The 19,827-nt window shown below is 43.6% G+C and overlaps 1 protein-coding gene across 2 annotated transcripts in view; it reads right to left on the bottom strand.

The window, feature by feature from the left end:
* LOC106721793 (E3 SUMO-protein ligase RanBP2) overlaps positions 1-19,456 on the bottom strand; it is a 52,459-nt gene extending 33,003 nt beyond the window's left edge. The window contains exons 1-15 of one of the 2 annotated variants that reach the window (XM_025213552.1): positions 19,331-19,456; positions 15,555-15,622; positions 14,967-15,078; positions 14,091-14,243; positions 11,931-12,161; positions 11,372-11,517; positions 10,655-10,847; positions 10,323-10,413; positions 9,332-9,541; positions 5,857-6,035; positions 5,600-5,775; positions 5,153-5,276; positions 4,622-4,783; positions 1,409-1,546; positions 1,178-1,324 (exon numbers count right to left, since the gene is read on the bottom strand). In XM_025213552.1, coding sequence (XP_025069337.1) covers positions 1,178-1,324; positions 1,409-1,546; positions 4,622-4,783; positions 5,153-5,276; positions 5,600-5,775; positions 5,857-6,035; positions 9,332-9,541; positions 10,323-10,413; positions 10,655-10,847; positions 11,372-11,517; positions 11,931-12,161; positions 14,091-14,243; positions 14,967-15,078; positions 15,555-15,622; positions 19,331-19,405 — 2,205 coding nt within the window. In that variant the 5' untranslated portion in view covers positions 19,406-19,456. The remainder of the gene's footprint in view (positions 1-1,177; positions 1,325-1,408; positions 1,547-4,621; positions 4,784-5,152; positions 5,277-5,599; positions 5,776-5,856; positions 6,036-9,331; positions 9,542-10,322; positions 10,414-10,654; positions 10,848-11,371; positions 11,518-11,930; positions 12,162-14,090; positions 14,244-14,966; positions 15,079-15,554; positions 15,623-19,330) is intronic. The other variant, XM_025213553.1, reaches the window with a different exon arrangement.
* Between the last annotated feature and the right edge of the window lie 371 nt (positions 19,457-19,827).

The raw sequence follows: 19,827 nt of genomic DNA, 5'->3' as shown, positions 1-19,827 counted from the left end.
AGGTGCCCCTGGATCTAAGTGTGGGAGGAGAGCAAGCTGCCGCTGCAGGTAGCACCAGGCTCTTCCCAGCACTCAGGGTGGGCCACTGCAATGGGGGAAGGGCTGCTGTCACCCCAAAATTTGCCACAGCCCCCGACCCTGCTCTCCCAGCACTGTCATTGAGCACCAGAAAGAGCCTAGTGCTGCTGCTGGTCCCAAACTGCAATGGCAGCCTGCTCTCCTCCTGCGCACAGATCCAGGGGCATGTGCCCCCCGGAAAGAGCCTGGCGCAACCCTCCAGGGTGCGTATAGGAGCAAGAGCCATGCCCCACCACTGTCCCACACCCACTCACAGTTCCCTCTGCTTTGCTCCCTGCTGCAACCCTGGAAGCGGCCAATAGGCTGCGCTGTGCCCCACCCCCCACACCTTTCCCTATAGACTTACCTGGTTGCATCCCAGGCCTCCACTTCTCCCCATCACTCCAACCCCTGCTGCAGCCGCCCTGGAAGCAGCTGACACCACCTGCCTGCACCATGACACAGCACAACCCAGGGGCTGGGGTGAGTGGGGACAAGCAGAGCCCTGGAGCCGATCGCATATGATTGAATTTACCTTGAGTATAACAAATCTGGGGTATAAAAAGCGTCATTACATAAGACCAAGTTTGCACATATGGAACCCACATAAATTGAGGGAAACCTGTATACAAATCACTATCCTTAGGGTAAAATGCTTGAACTTCGGGAGAACAAAGTGGCCCTAACAAGTCATTAACCCATTTAACAATACACAATATTAAAACGTCTTTTCCTGATTAAATCAGCCACATTTACAATTATTTACAAACAGATATTCAGGTTAAGCTATACAGAAAATTAATAATCAAATCTGTGCTCCAACCCTGACAACCTCACACCCTCCAAAGTTCTCTCATTTCAGTTCAATTTCAGAATTTTGACTACAGTACTTCACATTTACAAAAAAAGCATGAAGGCGTACAGCAGTATTTCAGAAGAGAACATTATGCTGAACGTCCCCTACACTTTCAAGACAAGCTAGGGGGAATTCTTTTCAACTGGTTAGTCTTCAACATAAAGATGTGACACACTAAACACTTTTACTCATAAAAAAAAGTGTTTGAGATCAAGATTCTGATCACATTAACAAGCAGATCTTGAATAAGCCCAACATGCATACCTTCTCAATTACTGAAATGTCTGTAAAACTTTCATCAATGATCTTCATTAGATAGTCTCTACTCTTTCGCAAGTGATTTTTGCATTCTTCTTGTTCTTCTGGTGAGAGTGCATCACTCTCAATCTCCTCAGCCTTTCTTTGGAATATCTAGCCAACAGAGTAAGACTTAGCATATAGTTTTAAACACCCCAAAAGTTTAAAAAGAAAAAAAAAAAAGATTTATACACTTACTAGTGCAAGATTCCAGTATGAAACAACATTCTTAATATTTTCAAATGCTAGCAAGGCATCTTCAGTTCTTCCATCAACTGCAGCGAGCATAGCAGATGCTATACGTTCCTCCTGTTCATATTCTGCAACTTGAGAAGGCTATAAAAAAGCGTCAAGAATTTAAAGTAAAGCATGTGTTTTATACCAAAAAAGTATACATTTAACAGTCTTGTAATTGCTAAAACAATGACTAATATGCATTATACCAAAATTACTATGTACTAGACAGATGCTAAATATTAGGACATATAAGAACAGTTCGATATTCACAATATTATTCCTAAAAAGAAAATAAAGAACAAAATGATTCGGGCTCAACTGCTACAGTGGGTCAATTCAACGAGGTGCGATATAATCAGTCAGCAGGTAGGTATGAGCTTGTGGATATCCTCGAGATCAACCCTCATTAACAGTGTGCAAGTAAGTCACAAGTACTTGTAAGATCTAGCTAAACATTTTACAAGCAGGTTTCCAATTTGAGGGCTGAGTTATTACATTTTCTCAAGAAGCTGATGTAAGTAGTGTTTTTAACCTCCATACTATTTAAAAAAAAAAAAAATAATAATTCCAAACACCAAAAAGTTAGCAGATTTTTTATTCTGGTTATTCTGTGCCTCCCTTGACCCATCTTTAGACTAGGGATAACACCACTCTAATGAGGAAAAATTCATTAATGACTGGAGCACTGCATTATTAGAGAGACTGGCATCCAAGAAGAACCTATGAAGATATTGTGTAGTCAGAACTGGTTCGAGTGGTATTCAGTGAACAAAGCATAGGGCTGCATATGAAGCTTAAAGTTATAAAAACACGGCATAAAACAAACCAACAAAAAACCCTTTTGTTCAGTGAGCTCTATCCATTGGAGGGAGAAGTCCTATGACCACACACATCAACATACAACTTAAGATTTCATACTTCAAATCCTGTGTGTATGCATTACTCTGGCACACTTGGGTGCACTACCCTGGAACATAGTTCCCTTAACATAGCATGTACATGCACTTTTTCTTTTTATAACCACAAAAAATGAACTAGGACTATGGAAGGACACATTATAGCAGGACCTGGACAGGTTACAGGGGTGGGCTAACAGAAATAGGATGGGTTTCAACACTGGCAAGTACAGGGTGCTGCACTTGGGCAGTGGGAACCAGCAGCACACTTATAAGCTAGGAAACTCCCTTCTTGAGAGCATGGTGACAGAAAGAGATCTTGGAGTCATTACTGACTCCAAGACGAACATGGGCGGACAATGCAAGGTCATGGTCAGTAGGGCTAACTGTACCTTGTCATGCATCCACACATGCATCTCAAACAGGGCCAAGGAGGTGATCCTCCCCCTCTATGCGACACTGGTCAGGCCACAGCTGGAGTACTGTGTTCAGTTCTGGGTGTTGCACTTCAGGAGGGATGTGGACAGCATTGAGAGGGTCCAGAGGAGGGCCACCCGCATGATCTGGGGACAGCAGGGCAGACCCTATGAAGAGAGGCTACGGGACCTTAACCTGTTCAGCCTTCACAAGAGAAGGCTGAGGGGGGACCTGGTGGCCGTCTATAAACTCACCAGGGGGGACCAGCAGGGTTTGGGAGAGACCCTGTTTCCCCTAGCGCCCCCCGGGGTAACAAGGAATAATGGCCACAAGTTGTCAGTAGGTTTAGTTTAGACATCCGAAGGCACTACTTCACAGTCAGGGCAGCTAGGATCTGGAACTAACTTCGAAGGCAAGTGGTGATGGCTCCTACCCTGGAGGTCTTTAAGAGAAGGCCTGATGTCTACCTGACTGGGGTCATCTGAGCCCGGTTTTCTCTCCTGCCCAGGGCAGGGGGTCAGACTTGATGATCTACAAGGTCCCTTCCGACCCTACTTCTATGAATAAGCTGTGCGGTCACTGTATTCTAGAAATCTGTTAAACATATCCAGTTCTGCATTAGAGTTTAAACAATTAGATCATTGTGTGTTCTCTCTAAGCAGAGACCTATATCTTTTGTTGTGTCCTCAGCTTCAGTTTTTGCTGGTGAAACTTGTAAGTTGTCCAGTTTTATGAAGCGAGACTCTCAGCCACAACAACCCGGGTGCCTTAAGATGCTTTCAGGGGTGCTACAAGTCCACACAAGGTGGGGAGGGGGGGTTAAGGGGAAGGTCTTCCTCCAGCATTTGCCAAAAAACAGCCTTACTTGGTTTCCCTCTCTTGAAAGAAGCCCCTGCAGCCAGCCTTAGCCTGGTTTCACAAGGGGCAGGCCTCTGACTTTGAGACCCTGGCTCTTCTCAGTCCCTGGCTTCCCTGGTGACCCGCAACACCCCATCTCTGGGAGCTCCTTCTTTTCAGTCAGCTCCTCAGAAGGAGGAAGGGTGCTTTCTTCTTTAAAAGAGGGTTATCAAAGTGCCAATATCCCAAGCAGCAGAGCAGACACTGCTTCAAAATGGTCTTTACTGTGCTATTCCAATGCCATTTGCCCTGGCACCATTCCTTCCTTGTGTAGGTCCCTCAGAGCTTCACTCATTCTCCTCTAGTCTGGTCAGCCACACTCACAACAAAACAGTTACACAACTATAGTCTTAACCTGAGGACAAACACTCACCCAATACAATGAAACATTACGTCAGGGGAACCAAAGAGCAGTCTCTGTGGCTGGCTGTCAGGCCTAAACTGCCATCTGCCCTTGGGGCGAAGAAGAGGACATCTAGATGTCCTACTTAGGGAACTATAAGCATTATTCAAATTAAAGCCTGCCCACAGAGCCTCCCCAAAGTGCTCCCTACAGGGGGGGGGGGGGGGGGGCGGCGGCCCACAGACATGGACAGACGGATGAGAGCATGCTGCCCAGGAGGTGAATGCCAGACTGTGTGCACCCCCTCGACATATTGCACAGCCCTGGCCTAAAGCATAAAAAAAACCCCTGTAAGCTCAAGCAATTAAACAAGTTAGGAAAGTGGTTTAAGAGGGAAAAGCAACAGCTTGAAGCTACAAGGAGATTTTTAAACTATGTAGAAGGAAGAATTCCTGACAAAATGAAACCTTCTGATAAATTGGAGGGCAGTAATTGAGGTGCAGGGCTGCAAACGGGAAATAAATCCAAATCTGAAATTAAACCTCCGTCTGCATGAGGAACTAGAAGTGGCCCCCGGTTACTTAGCATCCTTCATTTTTATAGTCCTAGTTATTTTTGTACCTGGATGTCTACACTATGGAAGTGTTTAAACAGAGGATCAGCAGGTTCAGGAATGCTTTTCTTCTTTTTGATAGTCTCCAGCATAGGTAAAACTTTTTTCCAATAATAAACACTTCGGCCAATGTATTCCCTTTGGTCATAGAAAGAGTTTAGACTACTGCCCTGTGAAAGGAAGCAGAATTTTAAAAAGTTTACTTAAAATTTAACATTGTTAAGATATGAAACAGCTCTAAAAAAGCTCTTTTATTCCAGCTCATTTACTGCTGCTAAGGTTAGCTCAGGCAGTCTGAGCAAGCCTATATAAGAAAAAAAATGCAACTAAAATAATTTTTAAAAAGTACTGAATATAGGTTGGCAAAAGAAATGGAAAAAGATGTTTCATCTTTGAATACATGATCAAGTGGACATCTACTACATCCCCCGTTTATTTTTGCCGAGAACTAGATTAACACAATTTAGAATAGCAATGAGAGAAGCTAAAAGCACAGATATATTCAGAAATAGCAGCATCTTTAAGTGGTGTCAACTTACTGTCTTTTGCAGACTCCTTGCCCAATGTATGATTAAGGCAGGCTGAAGGCCTGGTTTCTCCAGTGCCCTCAGAGTGTTTATTTCATGTTGGACTAGGATCCTCAATTTTGCTGCTGTGCCAGGTCTGAAAAGTAGATTACATGTTACTTGATTAGTCACAAATGTTTATGGAGATTGTCCTTTATCTTCACACTACAATAATGAATAAACAAGTTTTACTTCTTGTAATATGCACCAAGCCAGATGTAAAACAAGTATACAAATCCCTGTTTATAGTTTCTCCTGGCTGTCCCAGAAATCTTTTTATATCAATCAAATATGGAAATTCATGAAGTGAGCAAGACAAAGCAATGAAACAAAGCTCAAGAACCTAAAACTGCCTGATTCAAGTTACCATGTCAGAAGCAATTTAAAATTAATTAGTAAAAAACAAAAATAAATACTTACAATGCTTTTTTGTGAAGAAGAGTATAAACAGCCTCCCACCAGGATCTCTGTCTTTCAGTACAAAGCTGTTTGCTCACTGGTAGAGGCAAAAATTGCGGCTGATGTGAACTGTACTGAGTATTAAACTTTTCTTGCAACTGTAAGTGGCTAGTAAATATCACCCCAAGTAGAAACACCTGTTTTTGCAAGACAAGTACATGTTAAACTATAAGCTTACACTGTATTATAAGTGTTAGCAAAAAAAATAGCTTCCTTACCTCAAGGTCCAATAAGCAAATTGATTCTGGAGCGTTGGTCTCAAGTCTTGATGTCTCCTGGGGCAAGTGGAAGAGCTGTTTTAACCACCGGCGTATTGCAGGTAAAATGGACATGAAATTCCACTGTAAACCAAGCCATATAAGGTGCTGGAGACTACCGTTGTGCATTCGAACAGCACCTAAGAGCAATAAAGAACTGGTGAATATTTATAAATCAGCAGAATCACCAGATAATCAAAACTAGGCATAATTCCAATTTGGAAGCCATAACAATTTAAATAAATGCTTATCCACTGAAACCAGCTTTTTGGTGTTGTTTTTGAATTTGCTTCTCTTCTTGACTTGTGGTGATCTCGAGTTAGAGGAATCAGGAAACTTGGGTCAACAAGTTGTATTTCCACAGAAGCAAATTAAAAGATTGTTCTCAATGGGATTACACATTAGGAGAAATGGGAGAGTATAAAACACTCCATAAAGTGTCTCACCAATTGAAATTTTACAGATTCTATGATTTTGCCATCTCACAGTTACCGATTTTGAGATTACCAACTCAGCAAAAGTGTTTCGGGTAACAAATCAGGTATCATGAATGGAGCATATATGTTGCAGCCCTGGGTAGTTACGCGACAACCTATGAACCCTCAATTTCATTTGCTTACACCTTGCTTAAAATGAGTATGAAAATTAATTGTTTTAGTTTTCATATTAGAAACGTTGTTGCTAGTATTAGGTAAACACCTCTCAAATCTTCAAGAACAAGGTAACGGAAAGATGGTCCTAAATAACATAAAGAGAAGAAAAGCAAAAAATAAAATTATTTGGGTGCTGCTACAGTAGTTTAGTTTTTCAGATGCAAGAGACCATTTAAACCCAAGCACCTGAGGAATTTGTCCATCACTTAACTACTTCTGAAGTTGGAGAGACCTCCAAAAAAGCACATACCAGCAATGCTCCCCTTGCCACTTCTGTGAAGCAGCGCTGGAACCCGGCATGGTAAAGCACAGCTGGGGGGGGGTGCACGCGCAGGAAGGTGCCTGCTCCCAGCTGCCCTGCCACACTTCCCTTGTGCACAGGAGCAGCGTGGGGTTGTGCCCTTTGCTGCTGCCCCTGCCTGCAGGGGAAGTGTGGCAGGGCAGCAGGGAGTTTGGAGCAGGCAACTTTCTGCACCCCTGCTGTGTCCTGTCACGCCAGGTTCCAATGCTGCTTTGCGGAAGTGGCAAGGGCAGCACAGCGGGGAGCACTGCCGGTATGTGCTGCCTCCCCGGAACCCAGGTAGAGAGGCAGCAGATGTTTGCAGCTGGCCCAGGTTCTGGGTAGCTGCTGACAGCCATGGAGCTAGGGCTGCTTGCAGCAGGGCTTCCACAGGAGCAGCCCAGGCTCCATGGCTGTCAGCAGCTACCCAGAGCTGGGGCTGGCTGCAGCCAGGAGGCTACAAACAGCTGCTGCCCTCTGGCCCTGGCCACAGCTGTCCGCCGGCTCCGGGAAGGCAGCAGGTGCTGGTACTGCGTCCATTAGGGCCAGGACCGGGGAGGCATCAGCTGTTTGTAGCCTCCCAACTGCAGCTGGCCCTGGCTCTGGGTAGCTGCTGATAGCCACAAAGCCTTTGCGGCTCCCAGCAGGGCTTCTAGTGTCTCAGCTGCCTGCTGGGAGCAGCCCGGGCTCCAGGCTGGCAACAGCTACCCCGGGGTGGGCAATTATTTCAGGCAGAGGGCCACTTACCCAGTTTTGGCAAGCTGTTAAGGGCCACATGAGTAGCCCTACCCCCTGGTCACCATCTTGTGACCAGTGTCCTAATGTCTCAGGACCAATGTCTCAGGGCCAGCGCCAGTGGGGCCCAGAGCAGGGTGCAGTCTGGCAGGGGTCTGTGGAGCTGGGTTAGGCTGCACCAGCAAGGACAGGGGGGAGCTGACCTGGCTCCATAGAGCCCCTGCTGTCCAGGGCCCCTGTACTCCTGCTGCCCTGCTCTGAGCCCTGCCAGCACTGGCACTGGGACACTGGTGTGGGCCCCATGGACCTGCTCACTCCCAGTGCCCCCCAGCCTCGCGGTACAGGCGAGGGCAGCATGTCGCCTCAACCCCCTGCTCCGTGGCAGGGAACGAGCTGGTGCTGAGGGCGGGGAAAAGTGGTCCTTGCCCTGTGGCTGGCACTCCTTGCTGCAGTTGCTCACTGCCCGCGGGGGGGCTGTCCTGAGCAGGCACAGGCAGCCCTATGCGGGCTGCGAGTGGCAGCAGTGCAGGGCACTTGCCGCTCTGGGCAGTGTTTGCCATCGCCGCCTCTTGGCTGCCCAACGTGTGAGCTCCGGGTGGGCAGCAGCAGCAAACAACACTGCCCGGCACAGCAAGCAGAGGGCCGCAGCTGCTGCCGCCGCACGCAGGCCCGACAAGCGAGTCCAGAGCCAGCATAGGGCCCAGGCTGGCTGTGAGGGCAGGTTACAAGCTGGTGCTGAGCACGGGAAAAGCAGCCCCATCCCTGGCCCCTGCCCGGCGCCCCATGCTGCTGCCACTTGCAGCCTGCGTCAGGGAGCGCCAGCCACAGGGTTGGGGAAGGGCTGCTTTTCCCCAGGCTCCTTCCCTCCCTTTCACTTAAGTTCCAGCATGGTGCAGTCACATGGTCCCAGTGGGGGGGCGGGGCCGGGTGGGCCCTGCTGTTTCAGGAGCCCACCAGGATTCCCCTGGTTCCTACTGCCCCTGGTTCGTGTCATTTTTGTCAGGAACCAAAGACAAATAAATATTAATTTTCTAAATTTTTTTAGGGACCCCGTGAGCCAGATAGACCTCGCAGACCAGATGCAGCCCGCGGGCCATATTTTGCCCAGCCCTGAGTTACCCAGAGCTGGGGCCAGCTGCAAACAGCTGCTGCCTCCCCAGCCCCAACGCATGCTGAGGAAAATGGTCTTGTGCGTCATGCCTGGCATGCGTGCTGGGGGTGGCCGACCCCTGGTTTATACTGTCACAATACAGTAGCTTAATGCAGAAATACTCACCATTTCATGTTTACCACCTAAAGAATAGCCCAGGAAGTAAGGGCATTACAACTTCTTTGAAATATCCATTTGATAGATCTGGATGCGGGCTGTCCAGAGAGATCAGTTCTTCCAATGCAATACTACATTTATCACCTGAAATGTCAAGCTAACAGTCTCTAACTTAAATAAGCAGGTTGCTAATAGATTACAGCCTTTGCACATACAATCTCCATCTAGTCTAACAGAAAAGGTTTCATCTTCTGGAGATGTTAGACTCACCTATTTTCCATTAGGTGCTGAGAAAAGTAGATGAACAATAGATAGCTGGATGTTGAGTTCTCAGGCTTATTCAATTCATTTATAACCAAAAGGTAAATTATAGTCTAAAATTACTTTAGGAGCAAATTTGTTCTCAATCGCAGTCTGCAATGTTCAAGTACCTATAGTTAACACAACTGCATGAACATGACATTAAGATACATAAAATACACTTAAAGTGACACGTCTTACCAATATCATGTCTAGCAAGTTCCATGCGTTCCGGTGGATGTACACTGATGTTTCCAATATCATCTGTGCCAAGGAAAGATCGCTCTCTAGAAATGCCTCTCTCAAAGAGTGCATCAAATAAAGTAGATTGCCCGCTTTTGTTTGCAAAAGACTCCACAATCTCTTTCAAGAAGTCTTGCTTGCCATAACTTAGGTTTAGCAACATGTGACCTAGAAAGCAAGATACTTTGTTAATTCAAAAACAATGAATTTTTTTTTTTTTAATTTAAAATGAATTTTATTCAGTAGCAAGCATTTCTTAGAGCAGTAACCCAGTATGTCAAAAAAAGAGGACCATAGACAAATTCCTACTGCCTGTAAATTCCCTTTGACTTCTATTGTGCCAGAATTTAACCTCAAACGCCCAGGTCGAATTTAGATATCCAGTCCTCTGGACATGAATATGGAACCTTTGGTAAAGATGGTTTAACAAATATGGAAAAAAAATCCCCACAGTACAGCCAGCATTCTTTATTTCCACAAATAGCTACGATAGGAGTGGAATGGCCTCTTGCAAGAGAAGGAAATCCTGAAGAGCATCTCATTCAGAGAGCCAACAACCCAAAAGCAAAAAAGGTGAAAGGTACAAGGCTATAAACTAATAGCACCCAACACTATAGACACTAGGAAGGGAAGAGTTGAAGAAGATTCAAAAAGGTACAAAACTTTTAAAGTTGGTATCACTCAGGAACATGAAGCAAGGGTAGTGGGAAAGTGTTCTAATTTTTCCATATTAACTCATTTTTTCACATGGCAGAGAAAAAAAAGGGGGAAATAAATTGCTGTTGTATGATCAAAGATACTTTTAAATTCAATCATGTGATATCAAAATGTAACTACATATATGCTCAAAGTCGAGAGTAACTTCTTCTCTCACATGTTTTGGAACAGTTTAATATTTCTTACAAACTAAGTAACAACTTTAAGAAGTTTCATTTAATATTTTTGTTACCAGACTGGCTTAGTCGATCACAAGCTAGCATTTCTAGTATGTCTTGTCCGGCTTGGTCTCCTTTTATAAGTTTTGCCTTTGGTTTAGGAACCTAGTAGAAATTTAAAGGGAAAAAAATCAGAAAGTTACTATTTCAAGACATTAGACCTCAACAATAAGAAAATTTTTCCTAAAATTACCATTCCAGACAGATGACTATCAAATATTTTCTTTAAAATCTCCGATTTAAGGAGATACAACAACATCCCCACTTGCTCACCTGAAAAAAGTATACTACTGCAAGGACACTACATCAACGTAGGCGTAACAAAAATAAATTAAAAACTACTTACTTGAAAAGCAATCAGGTAACACAAAGCTGCCAGTTCAGAAACAGCTCTCCACTGGGCCTCGCTGTGTTCAGCCATTTTCAGTAGCAGAGTTCCAGCATGCAGGTAGAAGTGACCTCTCATTTCCATGAAAGTCACAGACAGTTCATCAGTCCCATTCACATACGGTTTCACAGAGTGAAGTGCGCTATCAAAACTACAGGACAAACAAAATTTGTTTAAACTAGTGCCAGCTACATACTAGTTTTAGAGTTATGTAATTCTGCTTGCAAAGTGTAAACGGTATGTTGGACTGAGAGAGAGCTATATAGAACAGAATCTCGAGTTGAAGGCTCTTGTTAGTTTCTGGTACATTTTACTCTTATACAGAAATATTTCTATATAAGAGCCTACCCTCTGACTTTTTTGTTGTTGTTGCTAAAAGCTCTTCCAGATAGTAAGTATGCCAGTGGAAAAATATTCACACCCCAAGAAGGGTCAAGAAGCACACAACAATGCAAGTCTGGTTCTCAACAATATCGAAACATAGAACCAAGGTAGCACAACACAGAAATCTAGGTTTTAGTAACCAGCAGAGGTTGTTTTTTTTTTTTTAAATCAGTTGTTTTCCTAAACCACCTGCATAGTGAAACAAGCCTACTTGATAATTTCTTAGTGCACAACAACATCTCTTGGCATTGAGAAGAAATGTTTCAGCATGGGAAGTTACAATGAGAATACCTTTCAAGTACTTCTCTACTTTCTTGAACGTCTCTAGTAGAAAGTATCATTACTACAAGGTTGGAATAGGCCAGCAGCAGATCCTTGTTGGTGGTTCTCCAGTTACTTTTATCAGATTCTGAGTCCTGTACAGATTCCAGATATTCCTAGAGAAAATTTACCACAAAATAAGGTACAGTCATTATCTTGGTGGGCACTAGAACACTTCCACTTCCAAATCTCACTAGCTACCACTGACTGCATACTCCATTTTACTAACTGCAATATCAACATACATTTCATCCTAGTGTCCAGAGAGAAAACATAGCTCTATAGGAGAGGGAAGTTCTGAGCTTTCTGTGCAAGACAAAACCAAGAGGCTTACTTAAAACACAATCAACTTAAAAATGTTGAAACGCTAAGTCAGAGCAAGTATGAAAAATTAAAGGTGTTCTGTTAGATTCCCCTCCTTCTTGGAAAATTCAAGAATTACACTAATGCAACTTAGTGTAGAAGACTAAAAACTGTTTCCCTTGTGCCCCCCACACCCCACAAGAGCCTATATTACAATTAAGCACACCTTAAGTGTCTGTACAACGCAGGAACACCATTCCAAGCTTGACCGAGAAGTTATCTTCTTTTCTGCTTCACAGCAGTGAGCCACAGCATCTCCAAGTCTCTGATTTGACCGGTAGAGTTCAACTAGCCTGATGTTTACATAGACATCATCTGGTCTTGCATAGAGTTCTGACTGAATCAGATCAAAAAGCTGATTCCATCCATCCTCGCCTTTACAATCCAGTAACTGCTCCTATTAAAAAACAAAACCAACATGTTTATGATTTTGTGTGCCACTTAACCAAGCAACTAACTTTGCTATTACTGCTCATACAAGTTGGACTGGTTTGAAGAGGGCTTTCAGATTTATTTAAAATATTAAATTAACATTAAGACGACTTAACAGAAGTAACTGATATTTTGCATCTTTAAACATGTGTTGGGATGGGTTTAAGAGCACATCAGAATTCTGTTGTATCAGTAATTAACTTTGTTTTACTGACAGAAAAGTCCATTAGAGGTCTCTTACTGCAGCTTATCTGGCCACATATTCATTTTTGGGAGGAGGTATTCTGCTCCCAATGCAGAAGAAAGTTATACACCTATACACAGATCAAGTCATACTCTGTTTCTGGAGATACCCTTCCGAAGCATACCAATTACATTTTGAAAAGCAACAGAAATCTCACATCTTATGTTCATGAGCATCCAAATCCAAGACAAAACGTGTTTAAAGGACCAAAACATTTATTCAAGTGTTTATTCAAGGTAATAAAAATTAAACCAGTAGTCCACTTCCTGAAAGAGCTACTATACACATGCATGCTAAGCCCTCAGAGCCACACAAAAGAAAATGTTGATGTACAATGAATTCATGATATGCAGTTCATACTTAACACAATTACCTTATTTGTAAAAAACAAAAACAACAACAAACCCAAAACCAATTTTTATTTAAAACTTCTGAAGTCTGACTACTGAAGTATTTACAACTGTTCCCAAGAAACGCTAAAGAAATAAGCAAGGTCTGAGAGTTACTAGTGCAGGGCCTGAGACCTGCCATGTAGTATTTGCTCAAATCGATCACAACCTTGAATTTAAAACAAGCCCCTCTAATTAGATTATATACATAACACATTTTAAAATTTTCCATAATTTTACATGTATTGAATCTAATTATTGAAGGGTCAATCTTTAATTCACCCCCACACTGTTGCAGGAGGGTAGGTGATCAAGCAGCTTTCCCCCTGCTTGTGCCTGCCCCTCCTTTTCTCTCTGTTCCCCCTCCAATCTTTCCCCTGCCATCCTCTGCTCCCTGCCCCCCTTACCCCCATGCAGGCTCCATTCAATGAGCACAGCCCCAGCCCAGCCCCTGCAGCAGTGGCATGCAGCCCACACAGCTGCTACAGGGCCAGGCTGAAGTTGTGCTTAATGCCCCAGCTGCAGCATGGATGGAGCCTGACAGTGCAGAGCAACAGTAAGGGGTAGGGAGGGAGAAGGGCAGGTGGGGGAGCAGACAATGCATAGAAGGGGCCCCACAAAGAGGCTGCAGGGGGAGCTGGCAGAGTGCAGAAGGACAGGCAGCAGCTGTGACGCCAACCCTAGGATGGGGCTGTAAATATGATAATCAGCCATTAACACTGATCAGAAAAAAGAAGTACTAGACAAGAACAATCCAGGAACAGTATAAAGGTCTGTTAACTTGCTATCCATGAGAACCAAAAATGCCTCTATGATCAGTAGATTCTCCTTGTATTATCCGATTTCTGGACTAGAAATCAGACTTAAGTTTCTCTATTAACTTTCTCTGGAAAGAATCTTAAAACCACCTATTAGGTAGTATAGATACTATAACATTTTAGCACACAGAAACCCTACTCCTAGAGTAAAATAAGTGTGGTGACCACTGTAGAAAAACAACAAAACAATGGTTCCTACGCCTCAGTTGTAAACTTTATGTTAATATTTATTGCAATACTGTCAAAGTCTGGTGATCTGCAGTGGTCAAAGAATAAGCAGATTCAATACCAAGGGAGAAAGAAAACAAATATACTCAAAAAGGCAAACCAAAAAAGTTAGAAAAGATGAAATCGCTATATCAAATTGTCTTTGTCCTAGTTTAAAAAAAAACAAGAGCATGCAAATTAGAAGTTAATGATAAAACTCAGGTGGATTAATTTACCTTCAATCTGTACACAGCAGGGCTTCCAGGGAAATGTTTAGCAGCTCTCTCAACCCAATATTTTCCTCTTCCATCAGTAACGTCATTTTTACACAATAATTCCGCGATTTTCAGTACAAGGTCTTTCTGAGTTGGGTTCAACTCCACTGAACGCTATTTCCCAAACACAAGATATGAGTTGTTATTTTTGCAGACAGCATGAAACATTTCAACATTTATCTATAGTATAACTAGAACAAACATGAATTCTAAATATGAAGAGCAATACTGATGATCAGTATGTACTTACAAAGTTTGAAATGGGCCATAAAGATACCTTTAGAAATCCCTGGGAATAGTACTCTACCAAGATGCATTTTGAATCTGTTGGCAGCAAAATCTTAAAGAAGGGGAATATACTTATTCTGATAGTTTTACAGCCACGTACATCCAGAACAACTATCATTTGTCTTAATTCTATAATATATTTTACTAGTAGTTAGACTCATCAGGTTGGAGGTACACAAGAATCTTAGAACCTAAAGATGGTAAACACTTTTCAATGCAGAAAGAGTTAAATAGTAGAGCTTTTTAAAGATCAGTTGTAGAACTGAGGTTGGACACAGACAGTGTTACAATTGTCTAAATGTTGTTTAATTCATCCTTGGTGTAATTACCATGCAAAAACGGTTTGGAACAAACAGAGGAATCCTTCTTCCCAATTTTTTATCTTGTGCATTTGACAACAGAAGAAGCTTTATCAGATTGTTCACTTAGATATAGCACAGTTGCCTCCTATCTGTTTTGTATAGCAAAAAGCAAATAGAAAAAAAAAGCTGACCCCCTTTTCTGAATTCTACATAATTCAAACAGAATGCAGGATAACCTATTACTTACCTTATAACAACCCACAGCCTTTTCTATGTTATCTTCAGCTTCATAGAGCTGGCCAAGGAATCTGTGAGCTTTTGGATCTCTCTCCTGTACGCTAAGGTATGTTGATATATACCTAGAAAGAAAGAAAAAAAAGAAAAAAAAGTTTCCGGATCACTACTTTAAAAAAATCTAAAAACTTAACCCATTCTTGTGCTGAATAGCGAGGGTTCAAACCACAGCATTTGGCTCTGCAGCTCCAAAGCAGCACACAGCGTTTATCTGGTATATACCAATGCAACACTTGTTAGTAAATATTTGGACAGCACAAAGAACCAATAAATGTATACTGTGCTGTAGAACTGCGACTACCTCAAAGAGTAGTTTTACTTTTCTAGTTCCAGCTTTCCTTCAGGTTCTCTACTCCCACCCCCCCACCTCTCACTCTAAAATCTCTCTCGCTCTACCAAGTTGCATCGAGGGTAAGATGCACTGAACACTACCTGAAATTAACAGAGTTTTGATATTTAAAGTACACATGATAAATAGCTATATAATAATATGTAATTAGCCATCACCGTAATTAAAAACAATGTTTTTAATGTATGTTACCTTTTAGCAAGTTCATATTCTTTTGCTTCATAATACAGCTTAGCAAAAAAGAATCCTTTAATTGATTTCTAGGAGACGAGAAACATGAAGTGTTATGGCAAAACTTTCATAAAATACAATGTTCCTATATTTAACCAAAATAGTTTAAACATGATTTTCAGTTTATCTGTATTCAACTAAGGGACTAAACTTTAGATACATATTTTCAATCCTACTCCAGTTTCTCATTAAATTCTGTGTTATTCTTACCCCAAACTATTATAAAGTCCTACTTCCTATTTATGCACAGTACTAATACCCTATACATAGGCAAATTAAAGCTACCTAGCAAATAGAAAACTTCACTGCCCGAGTATATACTGGAAATGTTTTTGTTGACTATAAAAGCAACAAGTGGCACACTAAACAGGATCATTTTGGTCAAAACAGACTTTCGGCAGCAAATTTACTCTATTATGCATCTATCTAGATGAACTCCCTCTTAAATTATATACACCAGAACAAGTCTATCAGCAGAAACTGATTTTCACAATTTCAGAAATAGCACATTATTTCTAGCCAGAGTACTCCTGATACCCTCTGTTAGCTCTCTCTAAGAGGAAGAATTGTGCTTGTGCAAAAGTTAATTTATAATCAGACACACTGTATGTGGATCACTTCCCACATTCAACAATTGTTTAACATGTGTATGTCAACTACAGCAACTGCTTAACTGGAGGGAAATATTTAAAATATTCAATATACAGTGAGGTTCCTTTAAATGCAGTTTTGAAACTGCAATCAAGATAACTCAACATTACACATCCAGACAGTACTCCGAGAAATATCAGCCTTCTATACACCATGGTCAGAGAACTACTGCATTGATGGCAATCAAAAACTACCCAATAATTATCTGGAAAGCCTGCAAGGAACAGGAAGGCCACAAGGAAATTCTATGAAAGGAGGATGAACTGTGGACATTGAGTTGAAAACTAAGAATTTTGCTTGGTTTGCAGCAGTAAGTTCAAGCACTTTTTTGTTAACAGGATAATATTCAACTTTCAGCTCATTTAAGATCTGTGGCAAATAGAAGATGAGCCATTATTTCACATATTTCATAGACATTAGGGCTGGAGGGGACCTTGGAAGATCTTCAAGTCCAGCTCCCTGCCCCAGGGGCAGTAAGTGAGCAGGGGTCATAGGATCCCAGCAAGATAAACATTCAAATTTGTCTTGAAGGCTTGCTTGAACCACCTCTGGCGGCAGTCTATTCCAGACCTTGGGGGCTCAGATTAAATCCTGTATATTTTTAAACCTCTCCTCACTTCAAGTCACCCATCTTAAATCAAATAGAATGATTTTCTGAATGAAGGTGGGACAGATTTAAAAGTCAAACTTGCCTCTATGGACTATGGTATAGATTCAAAACTGAAATCTGAAGATGCCTGTGAGCTAGTCTACTAAAAAGGGACTAATGAAGCAGTGTAGTCGCACAGTATCCAAGATCAGTGTAACTGAGGAATAAGAAGCATCTATTTCTACTGTTTACTCCTTGCATTCAGCTGTAGCATAGTTCACAGAGTCACTCAGTGCTCCCCGTTTCTGTAGGTCTTTCACACAGAAAACAAAGAGATGAAAAGTATTAAAAGTGGGGTGTGGTTAATAAACACTTGCAATGGCCAACTTCTTATATTCAATAAATACCAACTTGTCATCATCTGGTTTAAAAAGGATCTGAATTCTGTGACTCAGCCTCAACAAAATCCCTGCATGTTTGCTCAGGTACGAGACGGTACAATTGCTGCGTTCACTGATCCTGTCTAAATCCTTCTGTGTGTTACAGTGCACACAGATGTGCGATGACATAAAAAGGCTGCATTGTTAAATATCCTACCACTGCAGTTTGCAGCAAGGTAAACAGTAAAAACAGACCTCATGCATGGCTGCATGAGACCTTTGAAAAAAAGGTCAAATGTGGCTTTTCAATAGGCCAGGGGCACCCATGACTACCATGACAGCTTACTGACCACTTTCTGGGCTTGACAGCTAGGGAGCTGGCCACCCAGACCCTCTTCCCTGCTATATTCAACATGCCAAGAACAAACACTTTTCCCAATATATAAGAACTGCCACTGACTGGGTCAGACCATAAGTCCATCTTGCTCAGTATCACTGTGCCCGTGGCAGAGCAGAGGCTGAAAGGGAACGTGACCTAGCTATGACCAGGGGTATAGACTGTAGCTGTGTTTCTCTAAAGACACAGGCAGACGAGGTTCTTTGCATAAATCTGATATCTTTTATTAGACCGACTCAAATAGTTGGACAAATTCTTCTTAGCAAGCTGGGCATTTGTACCTGAAAGCTTGCTAAGAAGAATGTTTCCAACTGGAGCTAAGGATGTTACCATGCTAGCACACTAACAGTGTTCTCTAACTCCTTGGCTCTACTGCCTCAGTCCCATCCGACTCCTGTCTTTTCTTCCTACCTGATGTTATATATAAAGAACAGGCTGTACAAACCAGTGAGGCATATAAATACACCGAGTCTCTTGTGCAGCATGGGTTATTCAGGACCTGGCTATCAATGCAATGACTTCTCTGCTATAAGCAGTCCAAAGTGTGGCCGTTCCCCGCAGGGCTGATTGCCCTAGTGTTCCTTTGCCCGATCACTACCCTGTCATGTCAGTGCCTATGATGCCCAGCCCTTAGATTATCTAATATCACTTCATAGTGTCATAGTTTCATAGTAGCTAGGGTCAGGAGGGACCTGAACAGATCATCTAGCCTGACCCCTTGCCACAGGCAGGAATGAATGCTGGGTTCACAAGACCCCAGACAGGTGATCACCAAACCTCTTTCTGAATTTCCCCAAGGTAGGGGCAAGGACCACTTCCCTGGGAAGCTGGTTCCGATTTTGGCCACCCTAACTGTAAAATATCGCCTCCTGATCTCTAACCTAAACCTATTCTCCATGAGCTTATTACCATTGTTCCTCATCACCCCAGGTGGTGCTGGGGAGAAAAGGGCTCTTCCTATTTCCTAATGATAGGACTTGTTGACTGCAAAACTAATTTACATGCTGAATGTTTCTCTTCTCTCAATCTTATTCAAACTGTCCCACGTTTCCAACAAAGCCTTGACTGGGATGATGTAGTTGGGGGTGGTCCTGCTTTGAGCAGGGAGTTGGACTAGATGACCTCCTGAGGTCCCTTTTCCAACCCTAATTTTCTATGGTTCTATTTGAGTTGGTCTAATAAAAGATATTGGATTTACCCAAAGAAAGTCATCTGGCGACCACCAGGGGTTTTCCCACAGTTCCTCTCTCACTTGCAGCCTCCGGCATTTCAAAACTAGGAAGCCCTGACTCCGAGGTCACACCCCTCACTCCCCTGCTTGCTAGCTCCTCTGCCCCTTTCCTCCAAGAGCCGGTCCCATCCCCCTTGGAATTGGCCAGAACTCCCCGCCTCCCTCACAGCCAGTGCCAGGGAAGTCACACCTGAATGAAACACAGCCGGAAAGAGAACTGCCTGATAGCTGGAAACTGTCAATTTACTAGTTTCCTTTTCCAACTCCTAGGTATGCTGTGGTGGGAAAGAGAAAGTGATAAATCCCAATCTGCTTTCCCTTCGCCATTCACCAGGATCCCGTGACTTCACACACCCAAGCACAGCCAGGAAGAGCTAGAACTCCTCCCCTCCCCCCATCTTTATCAAGGCCAAACTCAGTCGGGTAAGGCCCAAAAGTCAAGCTCCCAAATTCAAGCCTGCCGGCCCGGCTAGGCCCGGCCGCTCTCACCTCGCGGGGGGACGGCGCGGCGGCCTGCACGGAGGCGATGTACCGCTCCACCTCGGCCTTACGGCGCCGCATCATGGCAGCCGCGGCGGTCAACCGGTCTCCGCGGACCGGCCCGGCAGCGCCGCGCGGCGGCGCGCCGCGGGGGGGGGAGGGCGCCCCCCCCCCCGCGACTACGAGCAACAGCCCGTGTCGCACGGCGGGAAGCGGAAGTGACGGAAGGGAGTGCTTGAGGCGCATGCGCACCCCCTACAGTTCCGTTTGCGCCTTCTCAACATCCGGGCACTTTCACACGTTCCTCTCCCCCTCCCTCCTGGGTGACCACGCCCCCTGTTGCGTAACCCCGCCCCTAACATCCGAGCATTTTCACGTTCCTCTCCCTTCCCATTGAGTAGCCACACCCCCTGCCACATAGCCCCGCCCCAACATCCGGGCACTTTCTCGTTCCCACCTCCCATTGGGTAGCCCCGCCCCACCCCACCCTTTTCCCGGGCCTGTTC

This window comes from Alligator sinensis, unplaced genomic scaffold (genome assembly GCF_000455745.1).
Source record: "Alligator sinensis unplaced genomic scaffold, ASM45574v1 scaffold1232_1, whole genome shotgun sequence".
Classification (NCBI taxonomy): Eukaryota; Metazoa; Chordata; order Crocodylia; family Alligatoridae; genus Alligator; species Alligator sinensis.
This window is presented reverse-complemented; position numbering and strand designations above follow the sequence as displayed.